Source organism: Danio rerio, chromosome 6 (assembly GCF_052040795.2).
Source record: "Danio rerio strain M-AB ecotype USA chromosome 6, GRCz13ab, whole genome shotgun sequence".
Taxonomy (NCBI): domain Eukaryota; kingdom Metazoa; phylum Chordata; class Actinopteri; order Cypriniformes; family Danionidae; genus Danio; species Danio rerio.
In genome coordinates, this window is record NC_141026.1 from 59,680,966 (window position 1) to 59,702,492 (window position 21,527).

Here is a 21,527-nt window from a genome sequence, read left to right on the forward strand (position 1 = left end):
CTGCTTTCAGCTGTATGTATATATATGTATATATATGTATATATATATATATATATATATATATATATATATATATATATATATATATATATATATATATATATATATATATATATATATATATATATATATATATATATATATATATGTATATATATGTATATATGTGTATGTATATATATATATATATATATATATATATATATATATATATATATATATATATATATGTGTGTGTATATATATATATATATAGAGTATCATTAAATCCTACAATCAGCTAAACTGCACTGTCACTAATCAAACCCACACATAAGGATGTTCCTAAGCTCTCTAAATAAATCTGCGCACCACATTTTCAGCATTTTTCCAGATAAGAGTGTAGATAGAGGTCAGAAAACTGGGTTCCTCGACAGACTCAGAGGAGCCTCGGCGCGCATGCAAACTCAAAGCAGACTCGCTCCAGGCGTCTGTTCAGCGTCTCCGCGTGTTCTGCTCAATATTACAGCTCCAGACCGCCGTTCTCACCAACATCCCAACAAAATAGACCATAAATCCTCCGTATGAAAACACTTCAGGAGGAGAAACAAGACAGACTCAGCTGTTCACTTCTTATATGTGAGTTTGATCTCTAATGTGAACGTGAAGAATAAACCATCTGGCAAACACAAGGGGAAAACACAGAAATCTGATGGAGATTACATATGTGACAGATACAAGATCATGTTTGGATTTCACAAATATAAAATATGTCATATGTATATCATATATACCAAAATATTGCAAATAATGGTCATTAAAAATTTATTTTAATCATTGGAATTACCAAAGTTTACACTTACAGTGGGATCAAAAAAATACTAGCCCTCCTGTGATTTTTTTTCTATTGAAAGCAGCTTTTACTATGGAAAGAATTTGATTGGAAAGTAAAAATTAGGTACTTTAATACTCCTTTTTAACTTAATTTCTACATATGTAATAGGATCATCTGTTGCTTTGTGTTGGAGAAAATGAGGTAAAATAGGAGATCATACCAACTCCTTTGGGACTTTTTTTGGAACTAAGACTTGGCGAAAATGTTAAAAAAGATATTAGATGTATAGAAATACCCATCGAGTTGTGTGCTTATTGTGAGCATGTAATGTAATGTTTAATAAAGAAACTATTTGTACTAAGGATATGATTACTGGTTGCAAAAACATGATAACAGTATATTGGATGGAAGAAGGTCCTTGGTGGACTTAAGAGACTTAAACGGTTAATGGAAAAAATCAGTGCATGGCTACAAATGAATAACTTTCCAAAGAGGTGGAAAGTATTACAAGATATTTACATTTAGAAGTTAATTAACCTATCACCAATGTAATTTGAGGTAACTACAATGCAACACAATGCAATTTGATGTACAAATGTGTCCTCTAAAAAGAATTTTATGATGTATTTACTTATTTATTTTACATTACACTACATTACATCATTTATTTATATTACATTACATTAGTTATTTATTTATTTATATTACATTACATTACATTACATCATTAATTAATTAATTAGTTACATTACATTACATTATTTAATAATTGATTGATTTATTTTTACATTACATTACATTACATTATTTATTAGTTAATTTATTTACATTACATTACATTATTTATTTGTATTACATTATATTGCATTATTTATTTATTTATTTATTTTACATTACATCATTTATTTGACATTATATTACATTATTTATTTACTTTATTTATTTTATATTATATTATTTACTTATTCATTTATTTTTCTTTACTTATTTTTTCACATTAAATTATATTGCAATATTTATTTATTTATTTATTTTACATTACATTTATTTATTTATTTAATTATTTTAAATCACATTAAATTTTTATTTATTTAATTATTTTACATTAATTAATTAATTTATTTTTTATTTACATTATTTATTTATTTTACATTTTTATTTATTTATTTATTTATTTTACATGACTTTATTTATTTATTTTTATTTATTTATTTGACATTACATTACGTTACTTTATTTTGTTTTTATTTACATTACTTTATTTATTTATTTATTTTATATTACATTATTTATTTATTTTACATTAAATTACATTACATTGCATTATTTATTTATTTATTTTGTGTCATGTTTTTTATTTTATTTTTCAGATTTACTTTTTTAGTCCCTCATCTGTAAGGGCTTAAATAGTTAGGGAAAGGGTTGTTCTGTATATAAAAAAATGAAAAGTATTTAAAGGTCAATATTATTAGCCTCCTAAAACATTTTATGCAATTTTTTTTTAGATTGGCTACCAAACAAACCAGTGATTTTACTCACTTTCTGAACAACACAAAGAACATTTAACCTTTTATTTTTATTTGCAGTGTGTATTGCTGTTTATGTGGGACAAAAACCTATATACATATACACTACTGACATATTCATATCATTATTGGTATTTTGAATGCTTAGAAATATATCTAGGATGAAACTGAATTATACTGGTATTAAAATGTGAGAGGGAAGCTTGAACATGAACGTGGACAGTATCTAGGATTTCCTTTGGTGATTTATGGAGCAAACTGAGACTTCCGAGAATTCCAGGCGGTCGGAAGTGTGAAACACGAATATAAACCGTTGCAGGTTTTTACGGGCCTGCTCAGCATATGGTTAACACAGTTGTCTGACATATTTGCCTGAGAATAATACGAGAATGTGAATGACAGGCGGCATATGTGAGAGCAGGAGGAGGTTAATCATGTACAGAAATGTTTGTTGTACTAGTAATAAAAACTACGGAAATTGTCATCCTCATTGCGTGGGTTTGGAAAACATTACAAAGCATCCGAGACTATTTTCTTTGGGTATCATGTTTAATCATTTACTCGTTATGATTATCAGCAGTACAACTTTAACAGTGATGCCTCATTCACAACTGAGTTGTTCTTTTGATGTGATTCTTTTTATTTGATTTGGAATTGAATCAGTCCAACCAATTCATAAATCAGCGAGGCGTGGTTTACAAATGAGTTATTCTTTTGATGTGATTCTTTTCATTTGATTTGGAATTGAATCAGTCTAACTAATTAATAAATCAGTGATGCCTCATTCACAAATGAGTTGTTCTTTTGATGTGATTCTTTTTATTTGATTTGGAATTGAATCAGTCCAACCAATTCATAAATCAGCGAGGCGTGGTTTACAAATGAGTTATTCTTTTGATGTGATTCTTTTCATTTGATTTGGAATTGAATCAGTCTAACTAATTAATAAATCAATGATGCCTCATTCACAAATGAGTTGTTCTTTTGATGTGATTCTTTTTATTTGATTTGGAATTGAATCAGTCCAACCAATTCATGAATCAGTGATGTCTAGTTCACACATGAGTTGTTCTTTTGATGTGATTCTTTTTATTTGATTTGGAATTGAATCAGTCCAACCAATTCATGAATCAGTGATGCCTGGTTTACAAATGAGTTATTCTTTTGATGTGATTCTTTTCATTTGATTTGGAATTGAATCAGTCTAACTAATTAATAAATCATTGATGCCTCATTCACAAATAAGTCATACTTTTGATGTGATTCTTTTTAACTGATTTGGAATTGAATCAGTCAAACCACTTCATGAATCAGTGAAGCCAGGTTCACAACAGATTCGTTTTATTGATGTGATTCTTTTATTTAATTTGGAATTGAATCAGTCAAATTAATTCATGAATCAGTGAAGCCTGGTTCACAACAGAGTCGTTTTATTGATGTGATTCGTTTTAACTGATTTGAAATTGAATCAGTCCAACCAATTCATGAATCAGCGAAGCCTGGTTCACAAATGAGTTGTTCTTTTGATGTGATTCTTTTTAACTGATTTGGAATTGAATCAGTCTAACTAATTAATAAATCAGTGATGCCTCATTCACAAATGAGTCATACTTTTGATGTGATTCTTTTTAACTGATTTGGAATTGAATCAGTCCAACCAATTCATGAATCAGAGATAACTGGTTCACAAATGAGTTGTTCTTTTGATGTGATTCTTTTTCTTTGATTTAGAATTGAATCAGTCCAACCAATTTATGAATCAGTGAATCTTGGTTCACAAATGAGTCATTGAATATAAACATATATTTAAAACTATAGCTAACATATTTGAACATACAATTGACGTCAGATTTAATACCCCTCCTATAACATTTTAATTCTTGTAAAAATATTTCCCAAACGTTTTAATGGAGAGAATTTTTTTCAACACAATTTTAAATATAATACTTTTAGTGAGTTATTTCTAATAACTCCTTTTATTTTATTTATTAATATTTTATTTATTAATTTATTAGGCAAGTTAATATATAAAGGTAGATTACTGCTATCTCATGGCTAGCCCCACACGGAATCTGTGCGCGCAGAATTCTGCAGATTTTAGCCCATCATTAATTCTGTTTATTTACTTGAGTAAATGTGTAAATATAAATTTATTCAGTTTTTATTCAGTAATTTATAAATTTTTATTTCATATATTAAGGTTTTAGTTATGATACTCCCAAAATAATTCTGCAGAAATCCGAAGATTTTTACCAAAATTCTCTGCAGAAATAGCAAAACACGTCCGCAGATTCCGTCTGGCCCTGCTCATGGATCAACTTCCAGCAGGCACACAACATCATAAGACGTTAACATTAGGTTAGATTTAGGTCGTGATGACAGGTGACCAAAATTCAATGTCTAACCAGCAAGCACAACGTTATTTGGACGTTCAATATTGAAGTCAAATTGCTGATATTTGGTTGATTTTAGGTTGTGTTAGATAGTCACCAAAATACAACGTCCACACAACGTCAAGGTGTAACATGATTAGACAATGATATTCGGTTGATTTTAGGTTGATTTTTAGGTTGGTTGTTGGCCATTGACAACATTTATTTATTTATTTATTTATTTCGGTTTATTTGCAAATAAAATCCAACGCCCCCACGATGTTGGGGTACAACATCAATATGACGTCATGTGCCTGCAGGGCTGTTACAATATAACATTTTCAATAATTAAAAACAAGGTCAAAAAAGGAGATCTTTGTCTGTGTTTGAGTCTTTGAGGGTTAAATATAAAAAAAAATCTAATAAAACACTTTCATGGATACCAGTATTACCAAATTCGGTATTACTTAATCAATGTTTTGGTTTAGTTTTAGTTTTCTAGTCATTTACCTTCAGAAACGGTATGACGAAGGGCCTCAGTGGGAAGTTTGTGGCTTCCTGCAGTCTGGAGTGAAACTCTTCAATGGTGACGGTGGAGTTCTGCAGGAGACAGACAGGAATCATTGGTTAAATTACTTGTTCACATATAAGCAGACTCCAGGAAACACACACACACACACACACACACACACACACACACACAGGTGAGAAACCCACCACCAGCGCCAGCACCAGGTTGCGGACGCTCTCTCCGATCTCAGGCGAGATGTCATTGCCGAACTGCTGCAGTGTGGTAAGGAAGCGCTTGAGTTTGCTGAGCTGTCGAGCGCCGCATGTGGCCGGAAGCTGCTGATTGGCCAGGGAAGAGGAGGATGATGAGGAAGGGCCGTTGCTATAGCGCTGAGGAGGAGAGGGAATGGCGTTGAGCATCGGCGGGGAATGATTGATCCCATTGGTTACTGCAGAAACAAAGAGAGAGTGAGGTCAGACACTGAGAAATTACACAATATTTGTCATTTATTTGTAATAGTATGCAAACAAAATGCATTGAAATTCAGTTTTGATTTGAACTGAAGCTTATTTGTAGAGTGCTTTTCACAATAACTATTGTTTCAAAGCAGCTTTACGAAAGTTGCATGTTATTACGAACTGTAAATAAAGGATAAATGCAGTACAGATTTTGATGCATATAAACTCGCCGGCCACTTTAGTTGGTACACCTTACTAGTACCAGGTTGGACCCCCTTTTGCCTTCAGATCTGCTTTAATCCTTCATGGCAGAGATTCAACAAGATGCTGGAAATATTCCTCAGAGATTTTGCTCCATATTGACATGATAGCATCACACAGTTGCTGCAGATTTGTCGGCTGCACATCCATGATGCCAATCTCCTGTTCCACCACATCCCAAAGCTGCTCTATTGGATTGAGCTCTGGTGACTGTGGAGACCATTTGAGTACAGTGAACTCATTGTCATGTTCAAGAAACCAGTCTGAGATGATTCACGCTTTATGACATGGCACGTTATTCTGCTGGAAGTAGCCGTCAGAAGATGGAGACACTGTGCTCATATGGGATGGACATAGTCAGCAGCAATACTCAGGTAGGCTGTGGCGTTGATGCTGAATTGGTACTAATAGACACAAAGTGTGCCAAAAAAATCTCCCCCACACCATTACACCACCACCACCAGCCTGAACCGTTGAAACAAGGCAGGATGGATCCATGTTTTCATGTTGTTGATGCCAAATTCTGACCCGACCCTCCGAATGTGTCAGCAGAAATGGAGACTCATCAGAGCAGGCAACGTTTCTCCAATCTTCTATTGTCCAGTTTTGGTGAGCCTGTGTGAATTGTAGCCTCAGTTTCCTGTTCTTAGCTGACAGGAGCGGCACCCGGTGTGGTCTTCTACTGCTGTAGCCCATCCGCCTCAAGGTTGGACGTGTTGTGTGTTCAGAGATGCTCTTCTGCAGACCTCGGTTGTAACGAGTGCTTATTTGAGTTACTGTTGCCTTCTATCAGCTGGAACCAGTCTGGCCATTCTCCTCTGATTTCTGGCATAAACAAGACATTTGCGCCCACAGATCTGCCGCTCACTGGACATTTCCTCTTTTTTTAGGCCATTCTCTGTAAACCCTATAGATGCAGTTTCTGAAATACTCAGAAAAGCCCATCTGGCACAAACTACCATGCCACGTTCAAAGTCACTTAAATTCCCTTTCTTCCCCATTCTGATGCTCAGTTTGAACTGCAGCAGATCGTCTTGATCATGTCTGCATGCATCAAGTTGCTGCCATGTGATTGGCTGATTAGAAAGTTGCGTTACCTAGCAGTTGGACAGGTGTACCTAATAAAGTGGCCAGTGACTGTACTTCATATTTTAAATTGTTAATAGCATGCAAACAAAACGCATTGTGCCACACTGAAAATGCCAGCACAGTGTTATCGCATGGCCTCATTAAATATGGATATAATCACTTTCATGATTATATTCAGAATCAAACTTCATCAAACTGGAAATAAAAAAAAAATTTAAAAAGCAACCAGGTCTATTGGACATATTGAGGACTATTGACTACTACGACAATGGTGAAAGTATTATGGTATGTTTCATCCATCTATGTGACACATAACAGTGTCAGCTACTTTATATTACATGTAAGATGCAAATCAATATTGTTTCACATAGTATATACAGTAGTACATACAGTTTAACATGCACTATTTTAATAGGAATTGCAACATTTTTATAGTTTATCTAAATACAGAACTGAAGGATTCAAGTTTATGTGAAGAACTGCAGAATTTTGTCACGTATCGTGAAGATAACCAAAGGAATCTGGCTGCAGACTTGCATATTGCAGTCTCAGCCATGCAATCCCATACACAATGCGCTATGCGCATTAAAAGCATTGTATTCTCAAGATGACAGGCATGTTTTAGATGCAAAATAGTTCAATCTTGTTCCAAAGCTATGTTTTGTTAAAAATTGCAGCATTTGGGGTGAAGATAACATGCATGTGTGTGTGTGTGTGTGTTTGTACATGTTTTTGTGACATATCAGGACACAAATCTGTATAGTGACATGGGTATGACACAGGTATTACAAAAAGAAGGTGAAATATGAGGACATTGGTGACGTCTTCATTTCTCAAAATGCTTATAAATCCTACAGAATGAGTTTAATCAGAGAGTAAAGCTGCACACAGTCTCCTGTGATGGTTGGGTTTAGGGGTGGGGTCGGGTGGGGGCAATATAATATACGGTTTGGACAGTATAAAAGGAATGGAAACCTATGTAATGTCCCCACTTTTCACAAAAACAAACGTGTGTGTGTGTGCGTGTGTGTGTGTGTGTGTGTGTGTGTTTGTACTTTGTATTCTTTAAGTCGTAGGGATCAGATGTCCCCACAAGTATAGCAATACCAGTATTTTTTTTCTACCTTACGGGGACATTTTTTTGTCCACATGAGGAAATCAGCTCAGAAATCACACAGAGTTTTGTAAAACTGCAGATTGTGTCTTGTGAGGATTGGGTTTTGGAGGTAAAGAATACACAGTCTGTACAGTAGAAACATTACAGCTAAGAGAAGTCCCCATAAAGATAGCTATACAAGTGTGTGTGTGAGTCTCACATGCAGTAGTGGAGAAGGCTGCGGGACGAGGTCCGCTGGGGTTGACGGAGGGCAGCGGTGGCATGACGGAGACGGTCGGTCTGGAATGAGTCTTTGCATCCACTGGGGAACCGGGCATGGCAGGAACCTTCTTCTCTGCACTGTCTGCAAATCAGAGCCAGACACAGAATGAGCTCAGACTGACACATCACTGATTTCCCTCTAATCACCAACGGTTCTGTTTGTGCATGTGGAGATTTCCATTAAAACCCAATCAACGTGGCAGATCGGTGGCAGCAGAACATCTCTGATCTCATTCTGTCTGACATTAAGACACTGAGGGAGGAGAGCTCACCAAAAGTTCATCATCTGCAAACTGTCCCACTTTCGTGCACACAAATTAATGGCATGTTTCAATCCTAAGGTGTAAATTACACCACACAGAATTTCAAGATGTTGACCCAACACAAACTGTTCAAGTTAAATGTATCGCTTTTACAAATTTAGGTCAATTGAACATAAAACAATCAAGTTGTCGACCCGAAAAAACTTAAGGATTGTGTTGTTTCAACTCATTTTAAATAAGTAGTTTGAACAAGCAGCAAAAAAAGTCATTTTTGTGTGTAGATTTAAAGTTGAAGGTGAAATTTTTCTTTTTTTTCAAATATTTCCCAAATGATGTTTGTTTACGGCTCAGTTGTTTTATTTCGGCTAGAATAAAAGCAGTTTTTAATTTTTCAAACACAATTTTCGGCGAGGCAGTGGCGCAGTCGCTGTCTCCTCACAGCAAGAAGGTCGTTATACAATAACTTGCTCCTCAGTGTTTGGACTCTCAGTAGCGATTATTAACCCACACTGAACTAGGGCTGTGCAATAAATCGAAAATCCGATTTCGATTTCGGCTTCTAACGATTATTAAAAAGTCATTAATCGAGATAAACGATTATTCCATTATTTACCGCCCCCTTTCCAGTTGTCCTCACTTGTTGCTCTTAAAAGCGTGAAAGACCGCATCCTTATGTGTGTGTGGCGCGTAGACAGTCAGAAGCATGCGGTCTGCGCTTGGTCTCATTCGCACACTGTGACGAGCAGAGGAGCGCACACATCTAAAGTCATCTTAACGTGAGCGCTTTAAGGGTTAAATAGGTGTTAAACGCGGTGTTTAGTGATTATTCATATTAACCCTCATTTTGTAATAAGGACCAAAAGACACGTGAAAGTGAAACCATTAAAGTAACAGCGCGCAATTCTTACTGCCGCCTTTTTAAATCATTATTAATAAAACAACGAGAAAATCCCTCAGTGGTCTTGACTGAAGACTTTTGTAGCTATAGTGTTTTTCTTACAGTGAAGATGCTTAAAGCACAGTTTGTTTCGTATTTTTTTTCTATTGTATTTATTTCTCTTTCCTTTGCAGGGTGGAAAATAACTGTATATATACAGTCGAAGTCAGAATTATTAGTCCTCCTGAATATTAGCAACCTTTTTCCCCCAATTTCTGTTTAATGGAAAGAAGATTTTTTTTCAACACATATCTAAACATAATAGTTTTAATAACTCATTTCTAATTACTGATTTATTTTATCTTTGCTATGATGACAGCACATAATATTAGACTAGATATTTTTTTAATACAAGCATTCAAATTCAAAGTGTGATTGAAGCGACTACGACTTCTGCATTACAATTCTATTGTGATGATTTGAATGACATAAATAAAGGAAACTGAACTGTAATTAGGCAGTTCATTGTATAACAGTAGTTTCATCTGCAGACAATCAAAAATATATATTGCCTAAGGGGGCTAATAATATTGACCTTAAAAGAGGTTTCAAAATATTTAAATCTGCTTTTATTCTAGCCAAAACAAAACAAATAACCCTTTCTCCAGAAGAAAAAAAAAATATTGGAGGAAATACTGTTAAAATTCCTTGTTCTGTTAAACATAATTTGGGAAATATTCCTTTAAAAAAATTATTCTCAGGAGAGCTAATAATGTTGACTACAACTAATAATCGTTTTGAATAATTGTGATTACAATTATGACCAAAATAATCGTGATTATGATTTTTCCCAAAATCGAGCAGCCCTACACTGAACTGAACTAAACTGAACTGAACTTACAGTTTTTCTTGTTTGCTTTGACCTGGTTAAAGAAACTAGGTTCCTCTTCATTTTCATTATCACTATCCTAGCAGAGCAGAGGACCGGTCTTGCAAATGTGTAAAGCCTTTCTCATTGGGTTGACACATTTTCCCCACCATTTTTCCAAACAGTTAACACAGATGTCATTCAAGCAGTCCAAACTCCATTGTTTTAGTTTTGGTAACCAAACAGAATCCATCTATTCCTAACTATTAAAAACTACCAACATCAGTATGAAATCACTGAAGCACCGGTTTGACACTCCTTCACACAAATCTTCAATTAGCCATCATTCTGCAAACCTTATATAAACGATGGAAGGTCTGTGTTGTTCTGTGCCAGCATTGATGGAGGAGGTCAATATGGCTATGTCCTATACTCCCAATAGATTTGACTGTATATTAGTTTACATGTGTTTTCTCTAATATTTACAGTATTTTATTACTTTTATCTGTTTTTTTTATATACAGTATTTCAGTTTTCAGCCACAGTTTGAAAAATGTCATGAATTCAATATATATTCAATCAAAGCACATCTTATTCTTGATCCAATTCTTTACAAAAAGGCGAATTTGACAGCCCAAATAGAGACAACAAATGACATTGGCTATAAGCTACAATGGCAAGCAATGGTGGTGCATTGGTGCATATTTTGTTGTCCATTGTGTAATGATTAGCTGAAAGAGCTCATATACTTGTTTGCAAGTTGTGTAGTTTGAAGGTAAAACTAGCTTTTGTTGCATATGTTAAATGTTTTGACACGATATGAGCCTTTTGCAAGCAAAATGTGTCATTTTGACCATGAGTGCCGCTGTTTAGGCCTGTGTGTTAACTGTTCTGAAAATGTGGAGTTTCAGTTGACAACTGCATCCAAGCAATCGAGAAAAACTGTACACACTGAGAACTGAACTACACTGTTTCAATTCACTGTAATCTTCTATGTGAAGCTGCTTTGAGACAATTTACATTGTAAAAGCGCTATAGAAATAAAGGTGAATTGAATTGAATATTCCACATAAACTGACAGAGCATAGCTATTGTGTGTGTGTGTGTGTGTGTGTGTGTGTGTGTGTGTGTGTGTGTGTGTGTGTGTGTGTGTGTGTGTGTGTGTGTGTGTGTGTGTGTGTGTGTGTGTTGCATTGATATGCATCAGATATGCAGGTGATGTTTGAAGCTTGACAATCCAATTGAGTCCAAACCTCAAAAAGCATCCAGACTTCAGCCTCAACCCCTCACGCCCCGAACTAAAGCCCGCCGTCTCTTTTTTGCTGCACACCAGATGTTTTCTGCCCTTGTTTAAGAACCGTGGAGTCGCGACAGCTGAAGTGCAAATGAAGCAGGTTTTGTCCTGAGGAAAGAATGGCTGATCATTGAGCCTGCTTAAGAATGGAGAATCAGGCCATTTCACGCTTGCTAACTAGGCTCCACAAAAGCCGTCAAGGGCTAAACGCATACTTTCTGCCTGTGAATGGACCACCAGGCCCAAAAGTCGTAGATCAGAGGCACTATTGTTCTAAAAGAGCCGTGAGAGAAGCTATTGGCCTCATTTTCGAGTATATCAGACCGCTGAAAATGCTTTTACAAAAGCGGCTAATAGACCCACACAGATCGAGTTGTCAAAGGTCATGAAACGCTTCTTACCAGACGACTTTTCATAGACGGACGGAGCTTCTCTCGGTGAAAAGCGTGTTTTGTTTAATGTTTATTCATGGGAAACTAATGCAGTGAATGTGTTTCTTCAGGAGGGATTACGCCGTATCGTTTTTAAATAGGCCTCTTCACTTAACAATGAAAAGTAAGGCGGCTTTTAATAAGATTGTTATAGCCATCCATTTGTGCAATCATTTCAGTTGCAAAGTCGGAGCAGACATAGTTTAGAGAAACCTTTCCAGAAATTCTTCTGAAATGTTGTCACGTTGGAGCGACACGGTGGCGCAGTGGGTAGCACAATCGCCTCAAAGCAAGAAGGTCGCTGGTTTGAGCCTCGGCTGGGGCATTTCTGTGTGGAGTTTGCATGTTCTCCCCGTGTTTGCGTGGGTTTCCTCCGGGTGCTCCGGCTTCCCCCACAAGGGCACCATGTGCTATAGGTGAATTGGGTAAGCTAAAATTAGTGTAGTGTTTGTATGCTGGATGTGCTGGATAAGTTGGTGGTTCATTCCGCTGTGGCGATCCCTGATTAGTAAAGGAACCAAGCCAAAAAGAAAATGAGTGAACGAATGTTGTCACATTTTATATGCTGCTGCTCTGATTATTTGTGTCTGTATTTAAGTAAATATAAATAACTACTAAGTGATTTCAGCTGCTGTCTGGGCTTTCCATGTCTTTCAACACCTCCTTTTCTTCATGTGTTCAATATTTTTTTTTGTTTATGATTTGTTTAACATTTTTCTATTTTACAAACATATCAAACAACCCTTATAGACATAATAATAGAAAACATATATATTAATACAAATAACATATTGATAAAAAAGAAAGTAAATTAATTAATTAATTAATTAATAAAACAAGGAAGATAACAATAAAATAAAACCAAATTATACAAATAATGCGAGGCAGATGTCTACATTTATACAATAATCTCAAATGTTACATTTCGAGAAATGAACGATTAGAAACTGATGTATTATTATGGTCAAAAGCTGAGGTGATCAGTCTAGAGCCAGCTGTAGAGTTTTAACATAGGAAGAAAGGGCATCCAAAATTTTGGCAAATGTTCTTTTAGGTCTTTAAAGGGAATATCTAATCTTCTCTAGTTTTATAAAATGCAAAACATCTTTCAGTCACCGTATATGCAAGGGTGGCTGAGGGTTCTTCCAGTATAATAAAATGACACGCCTAGCAAGCAGAGTAAGAAAGGCCACAAAGTTTAAAAGGTAAGTGGGTAATGCATAATTATCCAGCGTCACGCCAAACAGGCAAATAATGGGTGATGGTGCTATATCTATAGAAGTAACGGCTGAAAGAGACTGAAATACTGAACCCCAAAATGAGGAAAGAGCTGGGCATGTCTGTGTTCAATATTTTTAATTAAGGCATTTGCCCCAACCCTCTCCAGTATTCTGACTTTCTTCTCAGATGGGATAATCAGTGAAAATGCCAACAATGGAAAGATATTTCAGCTGCTGTCTGGGCTTTCCATGTCTTTCAACACCTCCTTTTCTTCATGTGTTCAATATTTTCAGTTAAGGCATTTGCCCCAACTCTCTCCATTATTCTCACTTTCTTCTCAGATGGGATATTTAGTGAAAATGCCAACAATGGAAAGAGATTTCAGCTGCTGTCTGGGCTTTCCATGTTTTTCAACACCTTCTTTTCTTCATGTGTTCAATATTTTCAGTTAAGGCATTTGCCCCAAGCCTCTCCATTATTCTCACTTTCTTCTCAGATAGGATATTTAGTGAAAATGCCAACAATGGAAAGAGATTTCAGCTGCTGTCTGGGCTTTCCATGTTTTTCAACACCTTCTTTTCTTCATGTGTTCAATATTTTCAGTTAAGGCATTTGCCCCAAGCCTCTCCATTATTCTCATTTTCTTCTCAGATGGGATAATTAGGGAAAATGCCAACAATGGAAAGAGATTTAAGCTGCTGTCTGGGCTTTCCATGTCTTTCAACACCTCCCTTTCTTCATGTGTTCAATACTTCTGTCATTTCACTTTATTACACATAAATTTATTTCGAAACTGTTTAGTTTTATTTTCTCTGTATGTATGCATTACTTTGGGTATTAAAGACGTCGCCAAAATCTTAAGTAAACAGCACTGTTAGGAATACATTGGCAACGTGACGGTGACATGTTCAATACTTAGTTTACTAAATGTATAAATGAATAGGTTTCATCAATGGCTTGGAATTAATAGGAAAAACAGCATATTTTAATTAAAAAATATTTTTACCATATCTTTTACGCAGTGGATGCCCTTCCAGCTGCAACCCAACACTAGGAAACACCCATACACACTGTTTCGCACACACACACTGTTCAATTCCTCTATAGTGCATGTGTTTGGACTGTGGGGGAAACCGGAGCACCCAGAGGAAACCCACGCGAAGATAGGGAGAACTTGCAGCCGGGACTCAAACCAGTGACCTCCTTGCTGTGAGGCCACAGTGCTAAGCCACTGTGTCGCTTTAATTGCAACAAATAATGTATAATATTGCAATCATATTTTTCCCAGTATTGTACAGCCCAATTATACTGAATTCTACAGATCAAGACTTCATTTATAGACTGCATTCTCATGTAGGTTTATTTGTGAGACTCAAACAGCATCCTCATCTTCAGCCACGAACAGAAAGCTCTGCAGTCACAGGTGTGACACACTTTTGCACACACACTCACACACACAGACACAAATCTTGTGCTTTCGTGAGCACACCTGAGCCCCACTCCCAGGCTCTTAATGCCTGACTGAAAAATCATGTGGCATCTTTTTTGTTCTTCTTCCATCTACACCTGTTTCCTTCCTAGGAGGCAGGAAGTAAAAAGATTGTGAGAAACAGGAAGCCGAGCCATTTGGGTTTGCGCCACACCATAGGATGTACACAATCCCTCCCATATCCACCGTCTGTTAGCAGAGATTATCATCAGACCTGTGGAGAACTACAGCTCACTAACACTAGCCGGATACACTTTCACCAGCCAAGAGAATCTCAGACAGTATCGATTAAAGCACGGTTTATACAGGGTCAGATGATCGAATCAATGTTCTCATAAAGGATTAGAGATTAATTCATAAGCCAGGCTAATCAGTCAGCAAATATTGAGTTTCCAATGTTGCTGATAGAAATGACAAATCCAATTTTTGATTAAATATTGAGAATAATTATGGAAATTATTATGGAAATAAACATATTAGACGGGCAACATTTAAGATGCTACACAAACCATTATAAATTTGCATGTAGTTATTTGATGGATTATTATTATAATTTTATCTTATTATTTTTTATTACTATTTCTTTCAATAGAAATTATTCTTAGTTATTGTTGTTGTTATTATTATTATTATTATTATTATTATTAATTATTATTATTATTGTTATTATTAATTATTATTATGATTATTAATATTTATTATTGTTATTGCTGTTAATAATTATTATTGATATTATTGTTGTTATTATTTATTATTATTATTAATTATTATTATTATTAATTATTATTGTTGTTGTTTATTATTGTTATTATTGTTGTTATTTATTGTTATTAATATTATGATTATTTATTATTATTAATTATTATTGTTGTTATTGATTATTGTTATTATTATTAATAATAATAATTATTATTAATTATTGCTGTTGTTATTATTCTTTATGGTTATTATTATTATTATTTATAATTATTCATTATTCTTATTATTTATTATTATAATTGTTGTTATTAATTATTATTGTTATTATTATTATTAATATTGTTATTAATTATCATTGTTGGTATTATTAATTATTATTATTGCTGTTCTTAATTATTATAACAATTAATAATAATGTTAATTAATAATAATAATTAATAACAACAACGACAATAATAATTTGTATTATTAATAAGAATAATTAATAATACAATTATTATTGTCGTTATTAATTATTAATATTAATTAATATTATTTTTTAATTATTATTGTTATTCTAATTATTATCAATTATTATCGTTGTTGATATTAATTATTATTGTTATTATTATAAATTTTTTGCTATTGTTGTTGTTATTAATTATTATTGTTGTTATTATTAATAATTATTATTATTGTTGTTGTTAATAATTATTATAATGATTAATAATAATAATAATTATTATTATTATTATTATTATTTTTATTATTATTATTTTCATTCATTCATTTTCTTTCGGCTTAGTCTCTTTATTAATCTGCACATAATATTTGACTAGATATTCTTCAAAACACTAGTATTCAGCTTAAAGTGACATTTAAAGGCTTAAGTAATTAGGGTAAAGTTAGGATAATTAGGCAGGTCATTGTATAACTGGTTTGTTCAGTAGACAATCCAAAACAAAAATTGCTTAAGGGGGAAAATAATAATGACCTTAAAATGGTGTTTTTTTAAACAAATAAGACTTTCTCCAGAAGAAAAAATATTCACAACATTGTGAGATCTGTCAGCTCAACTTTGGACAGCTGTGATGATGAGTTTTTCCCCTTTATTGAAGCTTTATGAGTCAGTCTGGCTTATAACAGGTGGCAGTCAGACAGAGCTGAGCGTTTGCTGTTAGCAGATCAATATTGATTCGCACAGATATCAGCGCTAGCAGTGTGTTCTTCTACACAGACCCGCAGCACAGCTGTGTGTTGCTGGGGGAAGTGTGTTTAGTGTGTGTGTGGTAGTCTCAGGTGGAGGATGAGGATGCTTTCAATTCACTAACTAATAACCAAAGACTCCACACCTGCCATGTGTCCCTGAATCCACAGCAAAGGACAAATACAAGGACTGAACACACATGACTTTTATATGCCTTCATTTGTGCATGTCAGCTGTGCAATTGTGCATAATTACGCATATGCATTTTTTAGTTTCTATTATGCACATGCATGTAAGAAAATCAGGGGGTCCGCTGCATCTTTAATTTCAAAAACTAAATTTTATTCGCTGAATTCTCTGAAATATTTTCAAGAGTTCACACTTAGCTGATGATTGATAATAAAGCTAGTTTGGCGTGCTGTCCTGGGAGAGAGCCCTGAGCTTATAAGATCCCCGAGCCCTGGGCTCCCCCCTGTTGCAAGGCGGGAGGGGAGTTTGAGCTCTGGTAGATCTCGATGACTCCCCTTCTTGCTTGTTGTAGCTGAGTGTCAGATATGGATGCTGAAAGTTGTACTCAGAGTTTAGCTAAAATATTTGGATTAATTATTTAGAGTGCTTGTTTTTGAACTGTGGGAGGAAACAGGAGGACCCGGGGAAAACTCACGTGACCACAGGGAGAATGAGCAAACTCCGCACAGAAATGCAGTCTGGTTTGGAAAGGAATTAAACCAGGGGCATTCTTGCTGTAAGGCAACAGAGCTAATCGCTGGCCACCGTGACGCCAGTTTGAAAGGAGGGAAAGTAGGGTTGGGTGGGGGGGTTTCTTCAAGACGAAGATATTGAGATGAGAAAAGTCTGGTTATTTATAGTGAGTTAAGGATCGTCTGATAGGATAATCAGTCATTAGCTAAAGTTGGAACAGATGTGATCAATCATAAGCCCGTGATCCTCTCGAAAATTTGTTTATAAATAAACTGCACATGTTGTGTGTTTTAAATCATTTTAAACAGGTCTTAATTTTGCTTTGTCCAAGTAAAGCTACTCAATCAGGCCAACATCCATCCTATCACCAACAATACATCTCAGTAAAACCTTATTTTTATATTTAAGTATTTTATTGCAAAGAGATGCAGTTAGACATTTCTACAGCAAATTCCAAAAAATTGTATTCCTTTATCAGGAAAAAAAAAAAACTAAAAACAACTACAAGATTTTTTGCGTTGGTCTATGCCAACTTCATGTCTGGCGTACGTGCATTTCTTGTGTGTGTGTTTGTTTTATTCCCATTGGCGACTTCTAGGGGCAATTGTGTAAAATTGCACACTACAAAGTATTTGCTGCAATGGCAGCTGTATGGGACTGGATCATCCGCATGTCTAGCAGGTATATAAGGTTTCCATACCATTCCATACCATTAAATTTAACTTGATGAAACCTGAAGAAAGCCTGAAAATGCAATTTTTTTGCAAACATTATTGAGGTAGGCAGCACAGTGGCGCAGCAAACAAGCAAGAACCAGCAGGAAGGTCATTGGTTCGAGCCTTGGCTGGGTCAGTTGGCGTTTCTGTGTGGAGTTTGCATGTTCTCCCTACATTTGCGCAGGTTTCCTCTGGGTGCTCCGGTTTCCCCCACAGTCCAAACACATGCACTATAAGGGAACTGATGAACTAAATTGCCCATAGTGTATGAGTGTGTGTGTGTGAATGAGTGTGTATGGATGTTTCCCAGTGATGGGATGCGACTGGAAGGGCATTCGCTGAGTAAAACATATGCTGAAATAGTTGGCGGTTCATTCCGCTGTGGTGACCCCTGATTACTAAAGGGTCTAAGCCGAAGGATAATAAATGAATGAACATTTGCCATAGTGTATTTGTGTGAATGAGTGTGTATGGGTGTTTACCAGAGCTGGGTTGCAGGTGAAAGGGCATCCTATGCTTAAACATATGCTGAATAAGTTGGTGGTTCATTCCACTGTGGCGACCCCTAACGCATAAAAGGACTAAGCTAAAGGAATATAAATGAATGAATGAATGAAACTGGTTATAGTGTGTGAATGAGTGTGTATGGGTGTTTCCCAGGGATGGGTTGCAGCCGGAAGTGCATCAGCTGAGTAAAACATATGCTGGATTAGTTGGTGGTTCATTCCCCTGTGGTGACCCCTGATGAATAAAAGGACTAAACCAAAGGAAAATTAATGAAATTAGTCATAGTGTATGTGTGTGAATGAGTGTGTATAGGTGTTTCCCAGCATTGGGTTGCAGCTGGAAGGGCATCCGCTGCATAAAACATATGCTGAAATAGTTGGCGGTTCATTCCACTGTGGCGACCCCTGATAAATAAAGGGATTAAGCCAAGGGAAAATGAATGAATGATATGCATTTCTCCTTTATTGATTTTAATCATCTTAATTTAATCAGAAATTCTGATTGCAGTTCTGCATCTCGTTTCCCGCCTCAGTTGTAATCAGAAACAGCTTTTCTTAAAGTTTCTGACGAGCACATCAATATACATCTATAATAGATTCCTCCTCTTCTGAAAGTAGAAACTGGCTTGATTTGCTTGTGAATGCATGTGCTGACGCTCTCAAAACCAAACCCATCTGAAAGAGCTTTACTCCCCCAAAAAGCGTTAAACATTCAGGCACAAAGAGTTGATTTAAAAGCCCGGCCTGTCTTTGTTTAAAATGATATATGAATTTCCATTAAAAGCGCTTCAATGCAGGCAAACCGAGTGTTTAGAAATCATTTAAAGAGCGCAAGACAATGGCGAGAGATCCGCACCGCCTCCAGCCACACATCAGCAAAACAAACCCACAGAGAGAGGCTTCAGAGCGCGGACACAAAAGGGTTAAGCTATCAGATCATTATGTGTGTGTGTGTGTGTGAGAGAAAGAGCTGGACGGATGTTTCTGTTTGCCTCCCCCTCCGTCTCCTTCTGTTCCTCCACCATATGGAGCTGATGGGGGAGAAACGGACAGCTGGAGTCTCCAACAGTCACCTGTGTCCCAGTCCCACAAACACAAACAGACACATCTCCTCACACACACTTTCTGATGCTCAGATCTGTCTCCAGAGCAGTGCTGATGGGTGTAATGATGACTTACAACACTGCAAAGATGCTGGACCTTTTTCACAAGACATGTTAAACGCTCAGCAGCATCTTAAATCCTTGAAAGTTTTTAATATTTAGATTTCTTTTAAAAGTGTATCAACATTTACATAAAATTACCTATATAAATTGTTTGCCTATATAAATATATAGGAAAACTATATATTTATTTATACATATAAACCATATATATATATAAATAAATATAAATAGTTTACCTATATAAAATTACCTATATATATATATATATATATATATATATATATATATATATATATATATATATATATATATATATATATATATATATATATATATATATATTTTTTATAGTATTATTTATATTTATTTATATATATATAGTTTATATATATATAAATAAATATATAGTTTTCCTATATATTTATATAGGCAAACAATTTATATAGGTAATTTTATGTAAATGTTGATACACTTTTAAAAGAAATCTTAATATTAAAAACTTTCAAGGATTTATATATATATATATATATATATATATATATATATATATATATATATATATATATATATATATATATATAGGCCATTCTTCAACTTCGGGCACTTTCAGCCTTGTGAAGTTGAGTAAAAGAAAAATTCTTTTTCAATTCCTCCACATCTCAATATACGGCTTATATCAAAATGAAATCAATGATGGCAGTCAAACATTGTCAAAGATCATTTTTGTACCTTTTGTATCAATCTTTCCACAATATATAAAATAATTATACATTTGTCAATGAAATAAATGAGTTGTATGCTGAATTGTACACCTGCCACACTCTAAAATGTAATATTAATTTGGTTAAGAGCTTATTAACAAATAAATAAACTGAATTATTAAATAGAGCAGTGGTTCTCAAACTTTTTTCATGAAGTACCACCTCAGAAAAAAAATTGCCCCTCCAAGTACCACCACTATTGAAATGCAGTCACATAGTAGGCCCAAGCAGCTACAGCACAGCTTAAAAACGTGGCAGATTTATCACTATTATTAATAATATTTATCATTATCAGCTAGTTTAAACCTTATAAATAGTTTAAACATTAGCACTGCTGTGCCACGTGTAAAAAAAAACAAACAAAATAAAATGTCAATGTTTAAATTAAAATGCTTTTAAGTCTTTTTAAGTCTTAAAAATGACAGGCTACTGTTCTTAAAAAGTTTTTAAAAATCTCCTGTACTTAAATCTACACTGTTAACTTATAGTATTCAATTCATCAAAGCCTGGAAATGCTGCTTGGACTTCATAAATATAAGCTATGTGTCATCATATTGACATATGAACCATTTTTGATAATTTTTTTAAATATATGTTGCTTGTACATAAAACATATTGGATTACTCTGCGTACCACGTAAAAGTGCCCGTAGTTGAAGAATTACCCTTATATATTTATTTAGCAATGTGTTTCTAATGCAGTTCCTAGGGGCTGGACAGTAAATTTATCACTATTCTCTCTTCTGGCTGCCGTTATCAGTCTTGTTTTCCACACACATTAACACCATCGTGGAGTTTTTCCTTCTTTATTTCAGCAAATAAAAAGAAGAAAAAAATCTCCTGTACTTCAATCTAAAGTGTTAACATATCCTATTTATCAAAGCATTGAAATGCTGCTTGGACTTTATAAATATAGGCTATGTGTCATCATATTGATATA

General features: G+C 34.7%; 1 protein-coding gene across 4 annotated transcripts in view; it reads right to left on the reverse strand.

Annotated features, from left to right (window-relative positions):
• Window positions 1-21,527, reverse strand: part of cbfa2t2 (CBFA2/RUNX1 partner transcriptional co-repressor 2) — a 101,023-nt gene that overhangs the window by 16,251 nt on the left and 63,245 nt on the right. For all 4 annotated transcript variants that reach the window (XR_015492890.1, XR_015492892.1, XR_015492891.1 and 1 more), the window contains 3 exon segments: window positions 8,348-8,491; window positions 5,430-5,671; window positions 5,223-5,312 (listed from right to left, as the gene is read on the reverse strand). Coding sequence is in view for 1 of the 4 variants with exons in the window: in NM_001365483.3 (NP_001352412.2) it covers window positions 5,223-5,312; window positions 5,430-5,671; window positions 8,348-8,491 (476 nt within the window). In the remaining 3 variants the exon portion in view is untranslated.